Source organism: Lontra canadensis, unplaced genomic scaffold (genome assembly GCF_010015895.1).
Source record: "Lontra canadensis isolate GAN:19392208 unplaced genomic scaffold, GSC_riverotter_1.0 scaffold160, whole genome shotgun sequence".
Classification (NCBI taxonomy): domain Eukaryota; kingdom Metazoa; phylum Chordata; class Mammalia; order Carnivora; family Mustelidae; genus Lontra; species Lontra canadensis.
In genome coordinates, this window is record NW_022631154.1 from 536,693 (window position 1) to 556,787 (window position 20,095).

General features: G+C 52.1%; 2 protein-coding genes and 1 pseudogene across 2 annotated transcripts; 1 reads left to right on the top strand and 2 right to left on the bottom strand.

Moving 5' to 3' along the window:
• Positions 1-3,048: 3,048 nt before the first annotated feature.
• On the bottom strand, positions 3,049-9,551 carry CUNH1orf189 (chromosome unknown C1orf189 homolog). The gene is made up of 4 exons (XM_032845219.1): positions 9,493-9,551; positions 9,202-9,242; positions 3,799-3,928; positions 3,049-3,257 (listed from the first exon to the last, which is right to left on the bottom strand). Exons 1-4 carry the CDS (start codon positions 9,523-9,525, stop codon positions 3,156-3,158), a joined length of 306 nt encoding a protein of 101 aa, XP_032701110.1. The 5' UTR covers positions 9,526-9,551; the 3' UTR covers positions 3,049-3,155.
• On the top strand, positions 6,467-8,566 carry LOC116859576 (annotated as a pseudogene).
• Positions 9,552-10,831: 1,280 nt separating the features above from the next.
• On the bottom strand, positions 10,832-19,960 carry CUNH1orf43 (chromosome unknown C1orf43 homolog). The gene is made up of 7 exons (XM_032845218.1): positions 19,686-19,960; positions 19,302-19,403; positions 15,940-16,057; positions 15,661-15,714; positions 14,886-15,052; positions 14,744-14,802; positions 10,832-11,048 (listed from the first exon to the last, which is right to left on the bottom strand). The coding sequence occupies exons 1-7, from the start codon at positions 19,749-19,751 to the stop codon at positions 10,853-10,855; spliced, it is 762 nt and encodes a 253-aa protein (XP_032701109.1). The 5' UTR covers positions 19,752-19,960; the 3' UTR covers positions 10,832-10,852.
• Positions 19,961-20,095: the final 135 nt, after the last annotated feature.

Here is a 20,095-nt window from a genome sequence, read left to right on the forward strand (position 1 = left end):
AGTTCGGCTGCTTCCTCCCATCACCTTGTCCCTTCTCACCTTCTCCCCATGTCTTCCAGGCATCCTTAAAGTCACCGTTGGATGTCCAGAAGAGAAGAGTGACCTGTCTCCTTGGTAGCCTCCAGCCTGGGCTCCAGAGCAGATAGATGTCTGGTCTCTCCAGCCCGGCAGGATGGACTCAAGGGAAAGGCCCCACTCTGCCGGGAGGCAGCCCGCCATCCTTAGGGCTCTTCTCTTCTGGGGATTTTACACTGAGAACTCCTGGCCTGGCTTCTCTAAGGGTCTGCCCTCATGGGGATCCAGCTGTGCTCCTTTCTGGGGGATTTTCTCTTCTGAAGAAGATCAGGTCTGTTGGCTGTTCTGTGGCAGGCTGATGCTCCTCACCACTGTGGCAGAAAAGAGCCCAAGTTATAGCCTCGCCGGGTGGGCAGGGGGCTTGGGTGCAAGTGCAGCAGTGGGAGGAGTGTGCTGTGCTTCAGCCCCGGGCTTGTTCCATGTGTCCTTGTTCCCATCAGTCTGGATTCCCGCCCCCCTGCAACACATACAGCAACCCCACAGTGCCCTTGATCGGAATCAATAGTTTGTCCAAAGCCCTAGTTGATCCCTGTTGTGTGGCTCCGGCTGCCCAGGGGAAGACAGACAAAAGGGTCTCCAAGCCCACGGTGGCCCTGTGCTGTTGTCTTACGTCCTCGCTACTTCATGGCTTGTACTGGGGATGTGTAAGTTTTGCTTGTGACCATCTTTCCTACCCTTGCCCCCACATTTAGTTTCCTTCTCCGGGAACTTTGATTTCCCTGGCAAACCAGAGGCTGGGAAATGATGAGCAGGAGGTAAAAGGATGAGGCCGAGACTGGGAATAGTATTGACGTACAAGAGGAGATGCTTTCTTAGGAGGCATTGACTTTGGGGCATAACTAAGCAGAAGCATTGATGGCATCTTTCTAGCTCTCCTGGAGTGGTTTCCATGCAGCCATTTTGAACAAGGCCAAGCCCCTCTAAGCCAGAGCAGACAGGCGAGGCAGCAGCCGTAGAGGAAGACGGGATGGATGGGTGTGATGGGCTGAAACCCTCAGCTGATGTGATGAGAGCAGACAGAACCGGTGGAGGGGATCAGAGGAGATGGGCTCCCAACGGGCCAACCTGCCAATACAGGAGCCAGCCTGGCACTGACAAGCCCTGGGGAGAGAGGCCAAGGTCAGGATCAAGGCAGAGGGGGCGGGGTGTCCCGTGGGTCCCAGTGGACAGAGGAAAGAGAAATAAAGAAATTGCTGAAAGAGTGTGGTGGTGGGTGGGGAGCAGCCAGGAGACGCAGGGGAAATGAAGAGGGAAAGAAATATCCTAGGAGAGGAAATCGTCATTATGGCATTGGACATTAAGTGCTACCGTGTGAACGGAGGCATCGTCTCCATTTTATCATCAAGGAACTGTGACTCAAGGCAACTCGCCCCAAGCCAAGCATGCAGTAAGCGATAGACACAGGGTTCAAAGCCGGATCTGCTGTGGTCTCCAGAGGCCAGGCTCTCCTAGATCCGCTGTGCTCCCCCGAGGCCAGGCTCTCCCGGAGAATGGGAGCCGCATAGCCGGCTGGGAGGCGGCCGCAGGTGGATGACAGACATGGAGGGACGTGGGAGCCATGGGGGACAGGCCACGTGGGAGACCTAGCCTCAGGCTGGGGTCAGATCCAGGCCACGTGCTCCTGCTTCTGTCCCTTAGAACAGGGTCACCACCCCTTCCTTCCTCCCTCCCTCCTTCCCTTCCTTCTCTCTCTCTTTAGGGAGTAGAGGGGAGGGGGAGAGGCAGGGGGAGGGAATCCTAAGCAGACTCCCTGCTGAGGACGCAGGGTTGGCTCTCACAAGCCTGAGACCATGACCTGTGAGGAAATCAAGCCAGTCGGATGCTCAACCGACTATGCCACCCAGGAGCCCGTCGCCTGCCTTCCTTGTCCACGTCTGACCCCCCACCCAGCCCATGAGCCCCATGTCTTGTTGGTGCAAGAGCTTGTGAGTCATTGACTAAAGATGCTTGGGAAGCGGGGCTGAGGGCAGCTGGCTGACGAATGGATGCCCAGGCTGGAGAGGCGGGCATGGCATCAGGGACAACTTGGCTGCATAGAGAGTGGCCAGGGGCTGGAGAGGGGCCTGCGAAGGGTCTGCCTGGGTCACAGGGAAGTCTGAGAGGGAAAGGGAGGGTACCCGCTGTTGGGCACGCACTAAGCTTGCTCTCTACACACCTTACGTTATTTCATTCTCATAAAGCCCCTGTGACAGGGGTGTTACTTTCCCCACTTTCAGAAGAGGAAACGTTCAGAGAAGTAACTTACAGAAAGTGACTACTAAGGGATGAAACCGGACTCTGAGCCCACACCTGACTCTAAACCCGTACCCTCCTCTGCACCCGCTGGCTCTCTGGGACCCTCGGCGGGATGCGGAGCAAAAAACGCACGCTGGAGGGCGGGCGCGGGGCGGGGAAGGGGAGGTGGGAGGCCTGCGGTGCGCACAGCCCCCCGGAACGGGGGCGGGATCCGTGTGGACAGCACGAGGGGGCAGTGAGGATGCAGACGGCACGTGAGGGACCAGGGAAGTGAGCCAGGTGGTGCCCCCTCACCTGTCACCCCCGTCGCCCCGTCGTCCCCCGTCACCCTCGTCACTGGCTGCGCAACAGGGAGCTCCCAGGCCTGGGATCTCATTTTATGGAAAGTGGATCTTCGTGAGCAGAGCTCGGGGGGCTCCGGACGCGCGTGCCCGGCCGGCGCTCTGCGGAGCTCTGCGGGCGCTGGGTGCTCCGGACGTAACGCGCTCTGGACGGCCCCCCAAACCTCACTGCTCCTCGCTTGCCGGACCCGCCGGCCCACCGGCCTCGCCTCGGTGACACCTCGGTTCGGGACCTTGTCCGTTTGCGGGGTGGTGGGGAGGTAGGAATTCGGGTCCAGGGGAGAGAGACCTGTCCTGGGCCTCCCGACACGCGGCCGCGCGCCGAGCGGCGGGTCCCGGACGGACGCGACCAGAGAAGTGAGGCCCGAGAGGCAGGAGCACGACCCAGGGAGCTGTTTTCGTATTTATGGCCACGAATTAACACAGTTCAGAGAAACGGAGACTCGGGACCGAGGGACGAGCGTCTGTCCGCGCGCGCGCCGCTCCGAGCAGCTCCCGATGCGCTCAGAGTCTCTCCACGAAGCGCGCTCTGCCGCCCTCGCCGAGCTCCCGCTGCCACCGGCGCTGCTCCGCTTCCAGCAGCGCGCGCAGGGCCGCCCGACGGGCCTGCGGGCGGGGGCGGGCGGGGCGGAGAGTGAGGCTGGCCTTCGGCTGACCCTCGCTCTCGTCCTCCCCCTGCTGGCTTTCCGGCTTGTGTCTTCGATTGGCACTTAGCTGTGACAAAAAGCTGGGCAGTAGCGTGCAGGGTGCCCGTGGCAGGGAAAGCCCACCCGCGTTTCCTCCACGGCCAAAGCCCCGTGTCCAGCAGACAGCGACCGAGAGCACCGTGAACGGTGAGCTCTGCTGGGCCCCTGGGGTACAAAGATGACATCATGCGGGCAACTGGGACTCCGGGGAGGAGGGCGTCTCTAAGAGGCAGGTGCTGCACACTGAGATGAGGGGAGCAAGGACTAGCCCGCCCTCTGCGACCTGAGAATGTGCCACCTGCGGCTGAGCGCGAAGGGGCATTTAATGAAAGAGTCGCTGCTCTGGAACACCACGGATAAGGTGGGCAAGCGATGGCAGCAACTCAGAGTCCGGGAGCCCAGTGGGCATCAGCACAGGGCAGTGACGGATGAGCCTTCTGGTCCCCCTTGCTAGAACTCACCATCAGGAGTTGCTTGTTGGCCAGCGCCAACTCCTGTCCCAGGGTGTCCTGCAACCTCACGGTAGCATTCAGGTTTCTCCTCTGGCTGAGTGTCGTCTGCCACAGACAGCGAGCGTGCGAGTTTCGCCACCTGCCCCAGGGACAGAGGTAGGAGCCGGATGGGTTAGTTGGGAGTGGAGACACAAAACCCCTCGGTGAGGCCCAGGGCCTCCGGGCCAGTGTCAGAGGATGGAGAGCTCCTTGAAAGGGTAACCAGAGCTAACTTGGAACCTGGGATGTGTTGAAGGAGCCATTTAATCATCACGACAGATGACTGTCACAGAAACCAGCGTCTGCATTGTGCCGCAGGGAAACAAAGTTCAGGTGAGCTGCCCAAGGTTGGTCACTTAGTGGCAGGTACGGGTATCAAAGTCTGTCTAAGAATTGATACCTTCTGTTATACCCTGATCCTCAACCTTAGCTAGACACGTTCTGGAATCATTTGCTAAGGTTTTGTTTTTTAGATTTTATTTTTAAGCGATCTCTACACCCAGTGTGGGGCTCAAGCCCACAAACCCAAGACCAAGAGGTGGGCGTGCCACCACCTGAGCCAGCCAGGCGTCTCCAAGGTTGCTTTTTTTTTTTTTTTTAAAGACTTCATTTATTTGAGAGAGAGAGAGGAGGGGTAGGAACAGCGTGAGAGGGACAAGCAGACTCCATGCTGCGCACAGAGCCTGACTTGGGACTTGATCCCAGGACCTGGAGATCAGGTCCAGAGCCCAAATCAAAAGTCAGCCACTTAACAGACTGAACCACCCGGGTACCCCTAACACGTAAGAGGAGTATTTATTTCTTACACAAACACACACACACACACACACACACACGCTCTGCTTGGGTAAAACCCTGTTGAAAAAATTTTTTAAATATTTTATTTTCAATTTGTTTCATGGGGGAGGGGCAGAGTGGGAGGAGAGAGAAAATCTTTAAGATTTTATTTATTCATTTGTCACAGACAGAGATCACAAGTAGGCAGAGAGAGAGGAGGAAGCAGGCTCCCTGCTGAGCAGAGAGCCGGATGTGGGGCTCGATCCCAGGACCCTGAGATCATGACCTGAGCAGAAGGCAGAGGCTTTAACCCACTGAGCCACCCAGGTGCCCCTGGAGAGAATCTTAAGCAGATTCCACCCTAAGTCCAGAGCCTGACATGGGGGGGGGGGCAAACCCCCCGGATGTAGTTTCAAAATTTTTAGGGATTTTTTAAGCCAACTGCCAAAAAAAAATTTTTTTTTTTCTTTTAAGATTTTATTTGTCAGAGAGAGAGACAGAGAAAGCACGCACACAAGCAGGCAGAGCGGCAGGCGGAGGGAGAGAGAGAAGTAGGCCCCCCTAGAGTAAGGAGCCTGATGCAGGACTCGATCCCAGGACTCTGGGCCATGACCTAAGCCAAAGGCAGCGGCTCAAGGCTCAAACGACTGAGCCACTCAGGCATCCCAAGAAAGAATTCCCAAGGAAGTACTCTTGATCTGTCTCTGGTACAAAGGGCAGTTTTATTAACGCAGGGGAGGGCGGTGGAGCGGGTGTGAGGACTGGCTGAGTATATACTTGGGAGTTCAGGGAGGTTTTCAAAAGGACTTTCATATGCTAAAGAGATCCTACAAGAGGCCTCGCCTTTGTCAAGTTAAGGTTTTTCCCTCTAGCAAGCCATTAACAGGAAGACAGTTGGGAGTTTCCCCATGGAAGTTAGGTTATTGATAATAATGCTTTTTTCTTGTAAATCACTAAGGCATTCATAAACTGAGGGAGACTCCCATCCTCCCGGGTGTGATCACTGTAACTTGAACCGTTTGTTTTCCTTCCCTCCCTTCAGAGCCGCCAGGACTGCCTAAGGAATGTTTCACGGACCCACAGGACGGAGCTTTGTCCTCCTCTTCCCTTCTGCTCCCTCGTCATCAAGACCCTGAGATATCAACACGAGCCAAAATAAAAGAGTCTGACATGGAACCAACTGAGCCACCCAGGTGGCCACTCAAGATTTTTTAAGAATTCTTATTTATTTATTTATTAAAAAAAATTTTTTTTAAGATTTTATTTATTTGACAGAGAGAGATCACAAAGCAGGCAGAGAGGCAGGCAGGAAGCAGGGTCCCAGCCGAGCAGAGAGCCCGATGCGGGGCTCGATCCCAGGACCCTGAGATCATGACCTGAGCCAAAGGCAGCGGCTTAACCCACTGAGCCACCCAGGCGCCCCAATTTTTTTAAAGATTTTATTTGACAGAGATCACAAGTGGGCAGAGAGGCAGGCAGAGGGCTGCCCGGGGGCTGGCGGTGGGTGGGCAGGAAGCAGGCTCCCCGCTGAGCAGAGAGCCCGACTTGGGGCTTCATCCCAGGACTCTGGGATCATGACCTGAGCTGAAGGCAGAGGCTTTAACCCCCTGAGCCACCCAGGCGCCCCAAAATTTTCATTTTTAAATTATCTCTACACCCCTGGTGGGTGAAACTCACAATCCCAAGACCAAGAGTTAATTCACATGCTTCACTGACTGAGCCTGCCAGGTGCCCCCGCCCTGTTGAAACAAACAAGTATTTTTTTAACAGAGGATAGAAAAAGAAACCCAGATAGAAATACACAAAATGACAGTTGCAGTTGTGTTCTCCAAGTTCCTGTCTCCCTGCCCACGCTGCCCGGATGGCCTCCCAGAACCGAGACCCAGCTGCCACCAGCGTTGCTGCGGCCAGCAAAGGAGCCAAACCCAGAGCAGGGTCCCGTGGGCAAGAGGCTACAGCAGCAGTTGATGACCCTCATGATGTCTGGCAGCAAAGGAATCTCTGCCTTCCCTGAATCAGCCCTTTTTCAAACGGGTGGGGCCCATCGTGGAGCAGCTGGCCAAGTCTATGAAGACATGAGGTGTAAGTTCTTGGGGTTTCCCCAGTGGTTCCACTTATAATGCCCCCATGGTCAAGTGCCTCCCGTCCTGCTAGCACCCCAGCATGGACATCCAGGGCAGCATCTGCCTAGACATCCTGAAGGACAAGTTCTGCCCTGGCTGATGTCAGGACCATCCTGCTGTCTGTCCAGAACCCGCTAGAAGAAACCAACATCCATAGCCCTTTGGTTAGCGAGCTCTAGAAAAAGCCATAGCCTTTGAGAAGTATCTGCAAGAAACCTACTCAAAGCGGGTCTCCAGCCAAGAACGCTGTGTAGCTTCTCTCCTTGTCTTTTCATTTCTTCCTTAGATGTTCTGCCCTTTCCTTCATTTCTGTCTAGGATTTTGTTTCTTAAGCTGTGGTATCCTTTTTTTCTGTTTCTGTTTTTTTTTTTAATTAAATCTTTGGTTGAACCCTTGTGATGAATCTATTCAATATATACACTGGGTTTTTAAAAAAAAAAAAGATGCCTGGATGGCTCAGTAGTGAGTACGTGACTCTTGATCCTGGGGTTGGGAGTTCAAGCCCCACGCTGGGTGTAGAGATTACTTAAAAATAAAATCTCTGGGGCGCCTGGGTGGCTCAGTGGGTTAAACCTCTGCCTTCGGCTGAGGTCATGATCCCAGGGTCCTGGGATTGAGCCCGCCCCCCCACCCCCGCTTTCTCCTGTCTGCCTACTTGTGATCTCTGTCAAATAAATAAAATCTTAAAAGTAAATAAAATATAATCTCTGGGGTGCCTGTGTGGCTCAGTTGATTGAGTGTCCGACTCTTGAATTCAGCTCAGGTCCTGAACTCAGGGTTGTGAGACTGAGCCTGACGATGGGTTCCATGTGGGGCGTGGAGCCTGCTGGAGATTTCTTTCTCTCCCTCTGCTTCTCCTTCTCCCTTCCTCAAATAAGTGAATATATTAATGATATATTGTTATATATTATTATACTATACATATTAATTATATATTAACATTAAATATATGAAATGAGAAGTGAAAGCTTTTTTTTTTTTTTTTTAAGATTTTATTTTTTTGTCAGAGAGAGAGAGAGAGTGTGAGAGTGAGCACAGGCAGACAAAGAGGCAGGCAGAGGCAGAGCGAGAAGCAGGCTCCCTGCTGAGCAAGGAGCCCGATGTGGGACTCGATCCCAGGACACTGGGATCATGACCTGAGCCGAAGGCAGCCGCTTAACCAACTGAGCCACCCAGGCGTCCCGTGAAAGCTTTTTCTGCCCCAGTTCTCAACAGTTATGTTTCTTGTGTATATTTTCCAGAAAAAAAAATTTTTTAAAGATTTTTATTTATTTATTTGACAGAGATCACAAGTAGGCAGAGAGGCAGGCAGAGAAGAGGGGAAGCAGGCTCCCCGCTGAGCAGGGAGCCCGATGCGGGGCTCGATCCCAGGACCCTGAGATCATGACCTGAGCTGAAGGCAGGGGCTTAACCCACTGAGCCACCAAGGTGCCCCGAAAATTTTTCTATCATATACCAGTAAGAATAGTACTATCACCTTTTTACTATGAATCCATATGGTTACATAAGTTGTATTACTTAACAATTTGGACTTTTCCTACCGGCACATAGAGATTTGCTTCTTCCTGTGTAAAGGCTGGCATGTTTATGTCCTAATTTTACCAGCTGGACAGTTTGTACTTTTTAATTTTTTTTGGTTTATTTCTTTTGAAGTCATCTCTACACCCAGCTCACCACCTGGAGATCAAGAGGTGCCTGCTCTACTGACTGAGCCCGCCGGGTGCCCCCTTTCCCACTTCTGTCAGCAAGGCCGTCTGGAGCACGTGGTGCGGCACCTTCTACAGCTCTCACAGGTGTGCATGCGTCAGGCCGACCAGACGTACCGTTGCCGGTTCTGACATGTGAATTTTGAGATCTTCAGCTTTGATAGATTTCATCGTGTCTTTGTAAAAAGGCTCCATGAGTCAGGACTCCCACTAAAATGACATGCACTTGCTCCCTCACGTCCTTGCTGGCTCCTGGTATTAATTATATATTAATAACCTGTGAAACCTTTAAAAATGGGCCTCTCCTACCTGATCCCAGGCCACCACAGTCAGTGGCTTTCGGGTTAAGACCTGAGCACCTGTGTTTCAAAAAGTTCCCAGGTGACGGAGAGACATACAGCCTCATCTCCTCACTCACTCACCACGTACACACCGCACACCTATCACATGATCAACACAACAGATACTTGCATTTTACTTAAAAAAATGAACACAAACTTTATCTGATTTTCCTTCAGGCAACAGACAGACCGATAATAAAAGCACTGTGTGGGTAGCACGACCTAGGGGCACTGGGAGGCCGTCCCTGCAAAAGGCTGCTTCTCCCCGCCCCCCCCCCCCCCCCCCCCCCCCCCCCCCCCCCGCACACCTGGTTCCTTCTTGAGGAGTCCCAGACAAGGATGGTATCTGAGCGGTGGCTGCAGCGGGGACACAAGGGCGACAAGATCAAGTTGAGGGGCAAGGGAAGGGATAGAAATAGAAACTACCTGTCAGCCATCTTCTTAAATCTCAGGACCCTTTGAAAATCCTGCAAAAAAAAGCAAGTTTCTCGTCTGGCTTGATATCCAGCACCCGACCCGCGCACCCTTCACGTGGACCTCTCTGCTGACAGGAAACCGTCACTTCCTCGGGACGGGAGAGCAAGAGCACTATTCCTTTCAGAAGGGACCAAAAAAATCATGCAGGGAAGAGCTGGTATGCAGCAGCCAGCCGTTACCTCAGGGGCCCCTCAGGGGAACTGCCTCTGGTCAACCCAGCCCCCTTCCAGCTCTGTGCACCTCTTCGACTTTTGTCACCTTTCCCACAGACATGTCCACAAGCTGGCGGGACACAAGCTCAGGACATGAAGCAGGATCTACCTTCTGTCTGGTCGGTCACCCAGGATTCAGCAGTCATGGCAACACATTTACCTCCAACAACATACCCCACGCCTAGGACTTGATTGGTCACCTTGCGTTGCCCCGGAGAGCTTAAGAGAATCCTGGTTCTCCTGTCTTCTATCAGTGACAGAGGCAATTCTAGGAGTAAGGTCCAAAGTTCCTATTTTAAGGTTTCTTCTGTGGGGTCCCGGCATGACCCTAAGTCCAAAGGACATATCCTAGGCCTGTTTCATTAAAAGGCAACTACAGGGCACCTGGGTGGCTAAGTAGGGTAAGCATCCGACTTTTGATTTCGGTTCAGGTCATGATCTCAGGGGGCAGGAGACTGAGTCCCACATTGGGCTCTGCTCTCAGTGGGGAGTCTGCTTCTCTCTCTCTGCCCTCCCCCTGCTCATGCACATGTACATTCTGTCTCGAATTAAAAAAAATGGGGCACCTGGGTGGTTCAGTCATTCAGCGTCAGCCTTTCGTTCAGGTCATGATCCCAGGGTGCTGGGATCGAGCCCCTCATCGGGCTCCCTGCTCCGTGGGAAGCCTGCTTCCCCCTCTCCCACTCCCCCTGCTTGTGTTCCTTTTGCTGTGCCTTGCTTTCAAATAAATTTTAAAACAAACTATAAAGAAATCAATCATATACTTTTTAAATTGTTCATTTTATTAAATAATCTAGAATGTCAGACCAGTGCATTGGTCTGACATTTCTTCCCTGTCCCACAGCATCCCCAGGAAGTATAGGGGGATGGGATTATGTCAGGCTCCAGCGTTCCCTTTATTCAAGACAGTATGGAAAGAAAGCCCAAAGGCAGATCCTTGCATATCAGGAAAGCCATGTTAATCTTTCTACCAACCACCTCTTAAGATGTCTCAAACCCAAATGGTTCCCACTAAAATATGTAGAAAGGGGCAGACATGGAAGACACCAGGCCCCACCATCCCAACTCTCACTCTTAGGATTATTTATAGTTTGGAAAAGGGGAAAAAAACCAGATGAACTATAATAAAAACCAAGTGAAGATTTTAAAGAAAACATTGATGGAAACATTAGAAAAACATCTGAATTCAACTCCGGAAAAAAGTGCTACCAAGGGAAAATAAAGTCCTGATTTCCTGAAATGGGCTCTAAGAACCAGCTGGAGAATGATCCTCCAGGCATGAACCCTAAGAACTCTGGACACTGTAGCAGGTCAGCAGACCTGGGCCCACCAGCCACAGGACGAGGCCACGGGCCCCAGTGGCGGCAGCAGCAGCAGCCAGCAGCCCATCACAGAGTACTTTCCAGTGTGTTATAGTTGTCCTTAAAGCTCTTCAGTTCAAGGAAGTGCTTGGCACGTTTACTCTTCTGACTGGAGGGGAGGTATGTCACCTGGATGGTCGCCGGCGAGACTTCAGGGGACTGGGTCAAGTCTTTGGCAGCGGACTGGTGCTGTCGTTGCGAACTCCCACTTCGCGCTTTGACCCTGGAGCACATAGAGAGGGCAGCTTAAGGACAGAATGAGGACTAACACAATTTAAGGCTCATCCATTCTATAAATGTAGCTATAGCTGCAAATGACCCCTGCTCTTGTCCTACCTTCTAAACTAGTTACTAAAACCCCATCTGATAGCTTAGAAGTAGCAGAGAAACCAATTTTCCCACGGAGTCCGTGACTCTGGCTCAACATTTTCATTTCACTATGAAGAAAACTTTTAATTCTGCTGATTTACCTACTTTTGTGTGTTGCAAATATACTCCCAGTCCAAAACAGTCCCTTGAAAACTGAACAGCAAAAAATAAGAAACTCAAGTAGCTACTGAGTACTTATGACACATTACATTAGACTTGGTGTTTTACCAACATCTAATTTACTGACATCCCAGTATCTCTGTATGGTGGTAACATCCTCATTTTCCAGGTTAGGAAACTAAGAGGCCCCCTGCCTGAGGTCACAAAGCTATCAAGTGACAGAGTTGGGGGGCACCTGGGTGGCTCAGTGGGTTAAGCCTCTGCCTTCAGCTCAGGTCATGATCTCAGGGTCCTGGGATGGAGCCTCGCATTGGGCTCTCTGCTCAGTGGGGAGCGTGCTTCTCCGTCTGCCTACTTGTGATCTCTCCCTCTCTCTGTCAAGTAAACAAATAAATCTTTAAAAAAAAAAAAGTGATAGTTGGGTGCTAGTCTGTTGGATTTTGGAGCCCACTCTCTTCATCACTCATTGCAACTTTCTCACTGAAACCAGCAACCAAGGACTGAATTTTTATTTTTTATTAAAGTATTTATTTGACAGAGAGATCACAAGTAGGCAGAGAGGCAGGCAGAGGGAGAGGGGAAGCAGGCTCCCTCCCCGCTGAGCAGAGAGCCCGATGTGGGGCTTGATCCCAGGACCCCGAGATCATGACCTGAGCCGAAGGCAGAGGCTTAACCCACTGAGCCACCAAGCGCCCCTTATTATTTTTAAAGTTCATTTATTTTCTAAAAAGATATTTGACAGAGATACTGCGAGAGAGGGAACACAAGCAGGAGGAGTGGAAGAGGGAGAAGCAGGCTCCCCTTCTGAGCAGAGAGCCTGATGTTCATTTATTTCAGTAATCTCTACACCCACTATGGGGCTTGAACTGGAACTCAAGACCCCAAGGTCAAGAGTCAAGTGCTCAGCGTGCCTGGGTGGCAGTCAGTGGAGCATCTCTTGGTTTCGGCCTAGGTCATAATCTTGGGAGTCTTGGGATCGAGCCCCGCATTGGGATCCATGCTCAGCTTGGAGTCTGCTTGAGATTCTCTTTTCCTTTCCCTCTGCCCCTCCCACTCATGCTGTTTTTCTAAAAAAAGAAAGAAGAAAGTTACATGCTCTTCCAGCTGAGCCAGCCACAGGTACCCCTATTTATGCCTGAAGTGAGACTTGAACTCATGACCCCAAGATTAAGAGTCGTTCTACTGCAGCAGCCAGATGTCCCACAAGGACAGGGATTTTTATTTACCTTTTTTTTTTAAGGATTTTATTTTTATTTATTTATTTGACAGAGAAAGATAGCATGCGCATGCGCACACGCACACGCACAAGCAGGAGTGGCAGGCAGAGGGAGAGGGAGAAGCTCCCACCAAGCAGAGAGCCTAATGCAGGACTTAATCCCAGGTCCCAGGGATCATGACCCAAGCTGAAGGCAGACGCCCAACGAACTGAGCCACCCAGGCACCCCTATTTATTTTATTTATTTAAAGATTTAATTAATTAATATTTTTTAAAGATTTTATTATTTGTCAGGGACAGAGGGAGAGAGACCGAGCGAGCACAGGCAGACAGAGAGGCAGGCAGAAGCAGAGGGAGAAGCAGGCTCCCTGCCAAGCAAGGAGCCCGATGTGGGACTTGATCCCAGGACTCTGGGATCATGACCTGAGCCAAAGGCAGCCGCTTAAACCACTGACCCACCCAGTCGTCCCTAAAGATTTTATTTATTTATTTGACAGAGATCACAAGCAGGCAGAGAGGCAGGCAGAGAGAGGAGGAAGCAGGCTCCCCGCTGAGCAGAGAGCACGATGCGGGGCTTGATCCCAGGACCCTGAAATCATGACCTATTTTTTAATAGGGCCGCCTGGGTGGCTCAGTTGGTTAAGCGGCTGCCTTCGGCTCAGGTCATGATCCCGGTGTCCTGGGATCGAGTCCCACATCGGGCTCCTAGCTTGGCGGGAAGCCTGCTTCTCCCTCTGCCTGCCACTCTGTCTGCCTGTGCTCGCTCGTGCGCTCTCTCTCTGACAAATAAATAAAATCTTAAAAAAAAATCTTAAAAAACATTTTATTTTTAAATAATCGCTGCACCCAATGTGGAGCTTGAACCCACAACCCCACAATCAAGAGTCACATGGTCTACTGACTGAGCCGGTCAGTCACCCCAAGAACTCAATTTTTAACATAACTCTGGTAAAATACACCCAAAATTTACCGTCATAGCCATTTTTAAATGTTTCCGTTGAGCAGTGCCAAGTAGCATTGTGCAGCCATCCCCACAGCCCATCTCCAGCGTTCTTTTCATGCAGCAAAATCAGCGCTCTGTTCCCATTAAACCCTAATCCTCCAGCCCCTGGTACCCACCAGCTCCTTTTCTAGCCTTATGAATTCGATGACTCTCGGGACCCCAGATGAGTAGAACCAGAAGGTACTTGTCTTTCAAAGATACCGGTTTCAACACGCCCCTAAGTGACTTCCAGACGAAGCACCCATCTCATCCTCTCCCCTGCAGTTTCACTCCTGTTCTGAGCAGTGTTTACTAGACCCTTTGTATTCGGAACAAGGTAGTTTATTTTTAAGGACAGAGACAAGAGGGGACAGACACCCCTTATCTTTTGAGAAAAAACCTTATGTGCCTTCAACACAGCGGAAGACAGAGGTGGCTCTTCTCAACGCCAGTAAGATTTTATTCTACATTGGCTTTCCCTCTCCACTCTCATGACATTTGCATGAACAACACAACGAAGCTATGTTAGTGCATTTAAAACGACGCCAGATAGAAGTCGGGATTCCAGTAACACACTCAACAGCTAAAACTACAGTAATGCCCTTAGTTTCAAAGTTCCTAGTGCTCTAAGTGCTTATAAAAGTGGATGGCATTGGGGCGCCTGGGTGGCTCAGTGGTTTGGGCCTCTGCCTTTGGCTTGGGGTCATGGTCCCAGGGTCCTTGGGATCAAGTCCTGCATCGGGCTCTCTGCTCGGCTGGGACCCTGCTTCCTCCTCTCTCTTCCTGCCTCTCTGCTTGCTTGTGAGCTCTGTCAAATAAATAAATAAAATCTTTAAAAAAAAAGAAAAAGAGGTGGATGGCACTTAACTGTTACTTTTATCAGACTAAGACATGTAAGGACGACACTGGAACCCTGGAAGAGAGGAAAATCTCTATGCTGAAAAACCTCATTCCCTTTATTGATAGCAATGTTACACCACTTCTGACATTTTACTCACCTGGACTAAAAAAAAATTGAGGGGTGGGGGCACAAAAGTAGGAAAGGCTTCTCCCTCTGTAAGCTTGTAGAGCAACACATGCTTTCAGATGTGAGGGAAAGGCAGAACGGGACAACTCGTCATCGTGGTTTCGTTAGTGCTGCCCACGAAGGGCATCCCGCTTGGGGGGTGGGCGCAGCAGCTCTATCGCCCTCTCCAACCAGGCCCTCCAACGTAGTCCCCTTCACACTTACACAGTAGCCAGCTCGCTCAGGGCCTCCTGGTAGCGCAGGTACTCACTCTGGCCAAAGACCTGAGGAAAGAGGAAGGGCAAGAGTCCCTCAGGCTGGGGTACTCCGTTAGTTCCCTGAAGGAAAAAGTGGCCACCCAGCTTACCCCTGTCCCATAGCGCGCCGTCTCATAGCCATCCAGCAAGGTATCAATGAGGGCCTTGCGCACGCCCTTAAAAGGGGTACTAGCGTTCCGAAGATCCAACAGGTAGGAGCGGAAATTCTTGCCCAGTAAGGAACGGGGATGCCTGCCTTCAGCGTGAAATGGTATCTCTGTGGAGATAACAGACGACAGTGCTAACACTTCTCCCACTTATCAGTGTTTTTAGTTAATCTCCCAAGTTCAGAAATGGGTCCAAAAACTGACTGACTTTGGGGGAATCTAATAGAATGAAGAAGACCACAGGTATAAAGCTGTGTCTGAGTGGTCACTCGGTGGTGGGAACACAGCTATAAGCTACGTCAATGGTACACAGTACTGTCCCCATCCAATTTACACTCCTGGCTCTGAAATACAAACCATGTTTTATCAGAGAGAAAGCATACTTGACAATGGTCATAGAATAGAAAAAACTCAAGAACCATTTATCTTGGTCTTACTGAAAAAGCAGATGTCACCTGTCTTTTGTGGAAAAAGCAGTCAGTCACCACCACCCCGTCAATGAAGCTGAAGGTCTATGAACAAATGCACTCACTGGAGAGTAATGTGCCTCTGTCATTTCCTCAGACAAAACGATAACCTGGTACTCTCAAAACTCTAGGAAACTCCTCCTAGCCGGAGATTAGAGAAAGGACAAATTCTAATATATATAAAGTGGGCTTCCTCCCTCTTCCCCAGGTGAGCCTCCAGGACCCTGACCATCCTGCCAGGCAGGCCTTACCGGAGGCACGGATGGCATCCAGAGCTTTCATCCTGTAGAGATAGTTGTAGCAATCTGTTGAGAGAGAGACTGGTCACAGACTTAACCTCAGAAGACTTTGCAAACTTCAGCAAGCTAATAAACAGCCCCCCCCCCCCCCCGCCGCATCTGACAGGTCCCCAGCAACAGAGGAACCACAGGTGTAGGTTTTGCCAGGGGCTATGCTAACAGCTTGGAGAGCAAAGGAATTCTGAACTGGGGATTCCTCCCTGAAGTATCCTCCAAGACCATGCCACGTACTCTGATTTCCCTGGGTTTCTAGCTGTAGCAGTCTTGCATCACCATCTGCAAGGAGCTGAGGCTCATACTTGATATCTTGAACCCTGGACAGCCGGATATCAATTTCCTCTTTCAAGTCCTGTTCACACAGAGAAAAGAACATGCCATCACTTACCCTATACTCTGCTTTCCATCACCCTGGAAATGGGGCAGAGCAAGTGAACAACTAAGAACAAAAGCAGCAGAAAAAAAGCTCGTATGGCTGATAAAACTGCCAGGTTAAGACTAAAAAACTTAAGGATGGGATTAGGCTCACTAAATACCTCTCCAAACTGTACATCTCTAAACTAGATCTTTTAACCTGCCAGAATTTCTTCAAGGTCCACAACATCAACGTTATTTCTGATTCAATTGGGTTTAAAATCTTAGTTTTTATAAAGAACTTGCAGAGAAAGAGAAAAAATGAACAGCAATTGGAAATCATACTCTAAAATCCGTAAAGAGGCCTGTAATGATTTATAATAGCTTAGGGACTACCCTACCTGGTGGACCACAGAACTTCTACAATTTTTCTTCCGGACTATGTTAACTCCCCCCCCCCAAAGATTTTATTTATTTATTTAACACAGAGAGAGATCACAAGTAGGCAGAGAAAGAGGGGGAAGCAGGCTCCCTGCTGAGCAGAGAGCCCAATGTGGGGCTTGATCCCTGGACCCTGAGATTAGGACCTGAGCCAAAGGCAGAGGCTTAACCCACTGAGCCACCCAAGCGCCCCTACGTTAACTCTTTTAAGTAGGTAATTCATATCCATGGTGTAAAATTCACAAAAGGCTCTAAAGCCAGCCCTCACTTACCCAGAAGCAACCACTGTTAATAGTTCCAAGCTCATCTCTCTTACTTATGAGGGTTCCAGCGCCCCAACAGATTTTCTTCTTGTAACTTATTTTTAAGTAGGCTCTACACCCAGTGTGGAGCCCAATGTGGGGCTTGAACTCAGATATCAAGACCTGAGCTGAAGAGTTGGAGGCTTGACTGAGACAGCCAGGTGCCACTTCTTGCCATTTTAGAAACTTCCACTATGAATTACATATGGAATATGTGTTACATACATTTTAAGTAATCATAAAAATCATTAAGATAAACACCTACATCCACTATCCTGTTTATGAACTATAATGTTACCAGCGACTGTGAAGTCTTGCATGCCTATCCCTGATTGAATGCAACCCCCAATGTTAATTTGTCAACCTCATTTTTCTTTACTGTTTATCACATCAACCTAAACAAGATGTTTAGCTTTGCCTGGTTTTGAACTTTACACAAATGGAAAAAATGTTTTGAATTCCTCTGCAACTTGTCTTTTAAAATTTTAAATACTTGGGGTGCCTGGGTAGCTCAGTCAGTAAAGCGTCTGCCTTCAGCTCAGGTCACGTTTCCAGCATCCTGGGATAGAGCCCCTGCTCAGCCAAGAGCTTGCTTTTCTCTCTTCCTCTGCTGCTCCCCTTGCTTGTGTGCCCTCTCTGTCAAATAAATACGTAAGTAAAATCTTTAAAAATTTTTCTAAATACTTTATTGCAATAGGTTGAACTTACACGTGATAAAACACATCCAATTTGTGTGTATTGATGAGTTTGACAAATACACCCACTCAACCACCATTACAACCAAGGTACAGAACATTCCCACCATCCCAAAATGTTCTCCAAGCCCTTTGCAGTCAACCTATCCTTCCCGGCTCCAGACAACAATTATGTACTTTCTATTGATGTAATTCTGCCTGTTGCAGAATTTAATATAAACGGAATGCAACAAAATAGTTTTATGAATGACTTTCTGGTTTTTTTCATTCAGCATGTTGTTTAAATTCACTCAAGTTTGTAATTTTTTTCATTCAAAAATACTTTACTTTTTTTTTAAAAGAATTAATTTATTTGACAGAGATCACAAAGAAGCGGGGGGGGGCAGGCTCCCCGCTGAGCAGAGAGCCCCTGCGGGACTCGATCCCAGGACCCTGAGACCATGACCTGAGCCGAAGGCAGAGGCTTAACCACTGAGCCACCCAGGCTCTCCTGGTTTAGTGCTTTGTGTTCACGTGTTTACGTTGCTTAGCTTCTTGTTGACCCTTACGGTATTCCAGGGTACGTCACTGTAAACATCCTCTCAAGCAGGCATCTGGACCAGCAGTTTCTTCTCGAAATGTCACCACCACGGACAGGAACGCCCGCGCACTCGTCTAACGGTTCAACGGAACCAGCGAAGACCAATCGCCCCGCGGGTCAGGCGCAGGCGCAGCCTCACTGGACACCGCCCCGCGGTTTTCCGAAGCGGTGTTACCCTCCGGCACTTCTACCCGCAACACGCGAGAATGTGGACGAAAGACTTTTTTAAAGCGGAAGGAATCTCATCTGGTCCAGGGACCTCTCAAACCCCCGAGCTGTGACTGGACCGTGAGGTGCCGGACGCCGGCCCCGCACCCCTCGTCCGGAGGGCGGGTGGACCTGGGAGAACTGAGGCATGTGGAAGCAGCGCTGCTCCAGGTTTCAGGCCACACCACCTTCCTGCCGGCTGTCCGCGGAGGACCCCGGCCAAGAACTCCAGGAAGAGTAACAGCACCGCGGGGGGCCGAGCACTGATCTCGGAGCTGAGGGAGATCCGTGGCACTCAGTACCGAACTACTGGCCCTGCCTTTACTGTGGGCAACAGACCTGCACTCCCGAAGCTCGCCGTCGAGGGGAGACTGGGCATTAGACAAAGGGACACACATCAAATCTGCGGGGAAACAGTTTCTAGGAAAACACGAGGACGCGAGGAGAGACAGGCGCGCGCGCCTGCACGGGGAGGAGGGCGAGGGCAGCCGTCGCCGGCCCGCAGCGCGGCCGCGCACAGCTGAGCGCGGGACAGCAACCCCTGCGGCCCGACCCCAGCCAGACGCCGCGCCCAGGGCGAGTCCCGAGAGGGCGCGGCGTGTCCCCCAGGCGCCCGGCGCGGACAGGTCCGGGCTCAGACGCCCGTCGGACCCGGCGGAAAACCCGGAAGTCCGCCCGCGGGACTCGCGCGTGCACAGAGCTGGGCGCAGATCAAACGTTTCTTTTTTCCCCAGATTTGACCGACTTACTGGAGAGCGAGCGCGAGCGGGCGGGGCAGGGACCAGGAAGGGCAGCGGCACCCGAGGAGGACGCTCCGAGACGCCGCGCGGCGTCGGCCTCCGCAGCCCGCCCGGATCCGGGGCTGACGTCGCCCCCCCGGCCCACCCGCAAGCAGAGCCGCCCCGGAAGGCGCGGCGCGGGGCCTCAGTTCGCACCCGCGCCCGGCCCTTCCCACTCCCCGCGCCGCGCCGGGGAAGCCCGGCCTCCGCAGTCCCGTCTCGGGCCGCGAGCACCTACCTTGGGGGCGTTGTGCCCCACAGGGACATGAGGGCCCCTCCGCGACTTCATGGCGAAGCGCATGATCTGCCTCTTGACGAAGATGAACAGCAGCACGAACACCTGTCCGGAAGGTGTCGGGAGGGCGCCTTAGTAAAGCACAGTTACCCACAAGGGGGCACGCCTCGGTCCCTAAAGCCCCCGTGGGGCTCCCAGGGGCGCTCCGGGGCGGGGCCGGGGCCGAGGGGGCCGCGGCTTCGGTCCCCGCGCACTCCGGAGGCGGCTCCGAGTCCAGGCGCCGAGAAGGCGCAGCTGAGAGCGCGGCAGGCGGGGACGGGGGACGCCCACGACAAGGGCCACTAAGGGGCCAGACGCGGCGGCAAGACGGGGCGGGGGTCTCCTCACCAGGCTCCCGTAGGCCATCACCAGCACGACATTCACCCCCGACAGCCAGTTACTGCCGGACGCCATGGCCGCGACCCCCCTCCGCCCCGCGCACAGCTCCGGGTCACCGGCCGCCCTGCCTCGTCAGCCCGGGCTCAGCCGAGGCAAGGGCGCCTGGGCTCCCTGAAACCTCTCGACCATTTCCTCACGGGGAAAGACCAAGGCTGACCCGGCCCGAAAACATGGCGGACGGGTAGCCAAGAAGGACCGTCGCCTTCCCGCTACCCCCCAGCACGTGACCTAGGCCCGCACCGGCCCCGCGGGCTGCGCGCGCCGAGGCGCCGAGCGACGCAGGAACAGGAAGCGGAGGCCGCCAGTGCGTCACGCGGCGTAGGCGGGGCGGACGCCCGGAGCCGCAGCGCAGCGCGGCG

Excerpts from the sequence above, each read along its gene's own strand:
- CUNH1orf43 (XM_032845218.1), bottom strand. The coding sequence starts at position 19,751 with ATGGCGTCCGGCAGTAACTGGCTGTCGGGGGTGAATGTCGTGCTGGTG. Across the intron at positions 19,404-19,685 it reads TGATGGCCTACGGGAGCCTG|GTGTTCGTGCTGCTGTTCAT; the intron begins GTGAGGAGACCC and ends CCTTCCGGACAG. Across the intron at positions 15,715-15,939 it reads AGAAACCCAGGGAAATCAGA|ATTGCTACAACTATCTCTAC; the intron begins GTACGTGGCATG and ends CTCTCTCAACAG.
- CUNH1orf189 (XM_032845219.1), bottom strand. The coding sequence starts at position 9,525 with ATGTCTGTGGGAAAGGTGACAAAAGTCGAAGAG. Across the intron at positions 9,243-9,492 it reads AGGTGACAAAAGTCGAAGAG|GATTTTCAAAGGGTCCTGAG; the intron begins GTGCACAGAGCT and ends TTTTTTTTGCAG. Across the intron at positions 3,258-3,798 it reads CCAACAAGCAACTCCTGATG|GCCCGTCGGGCGGCCCTGCG; the intron begins GTGAGTTCTAGC and ends CCCCGCCCGCAG.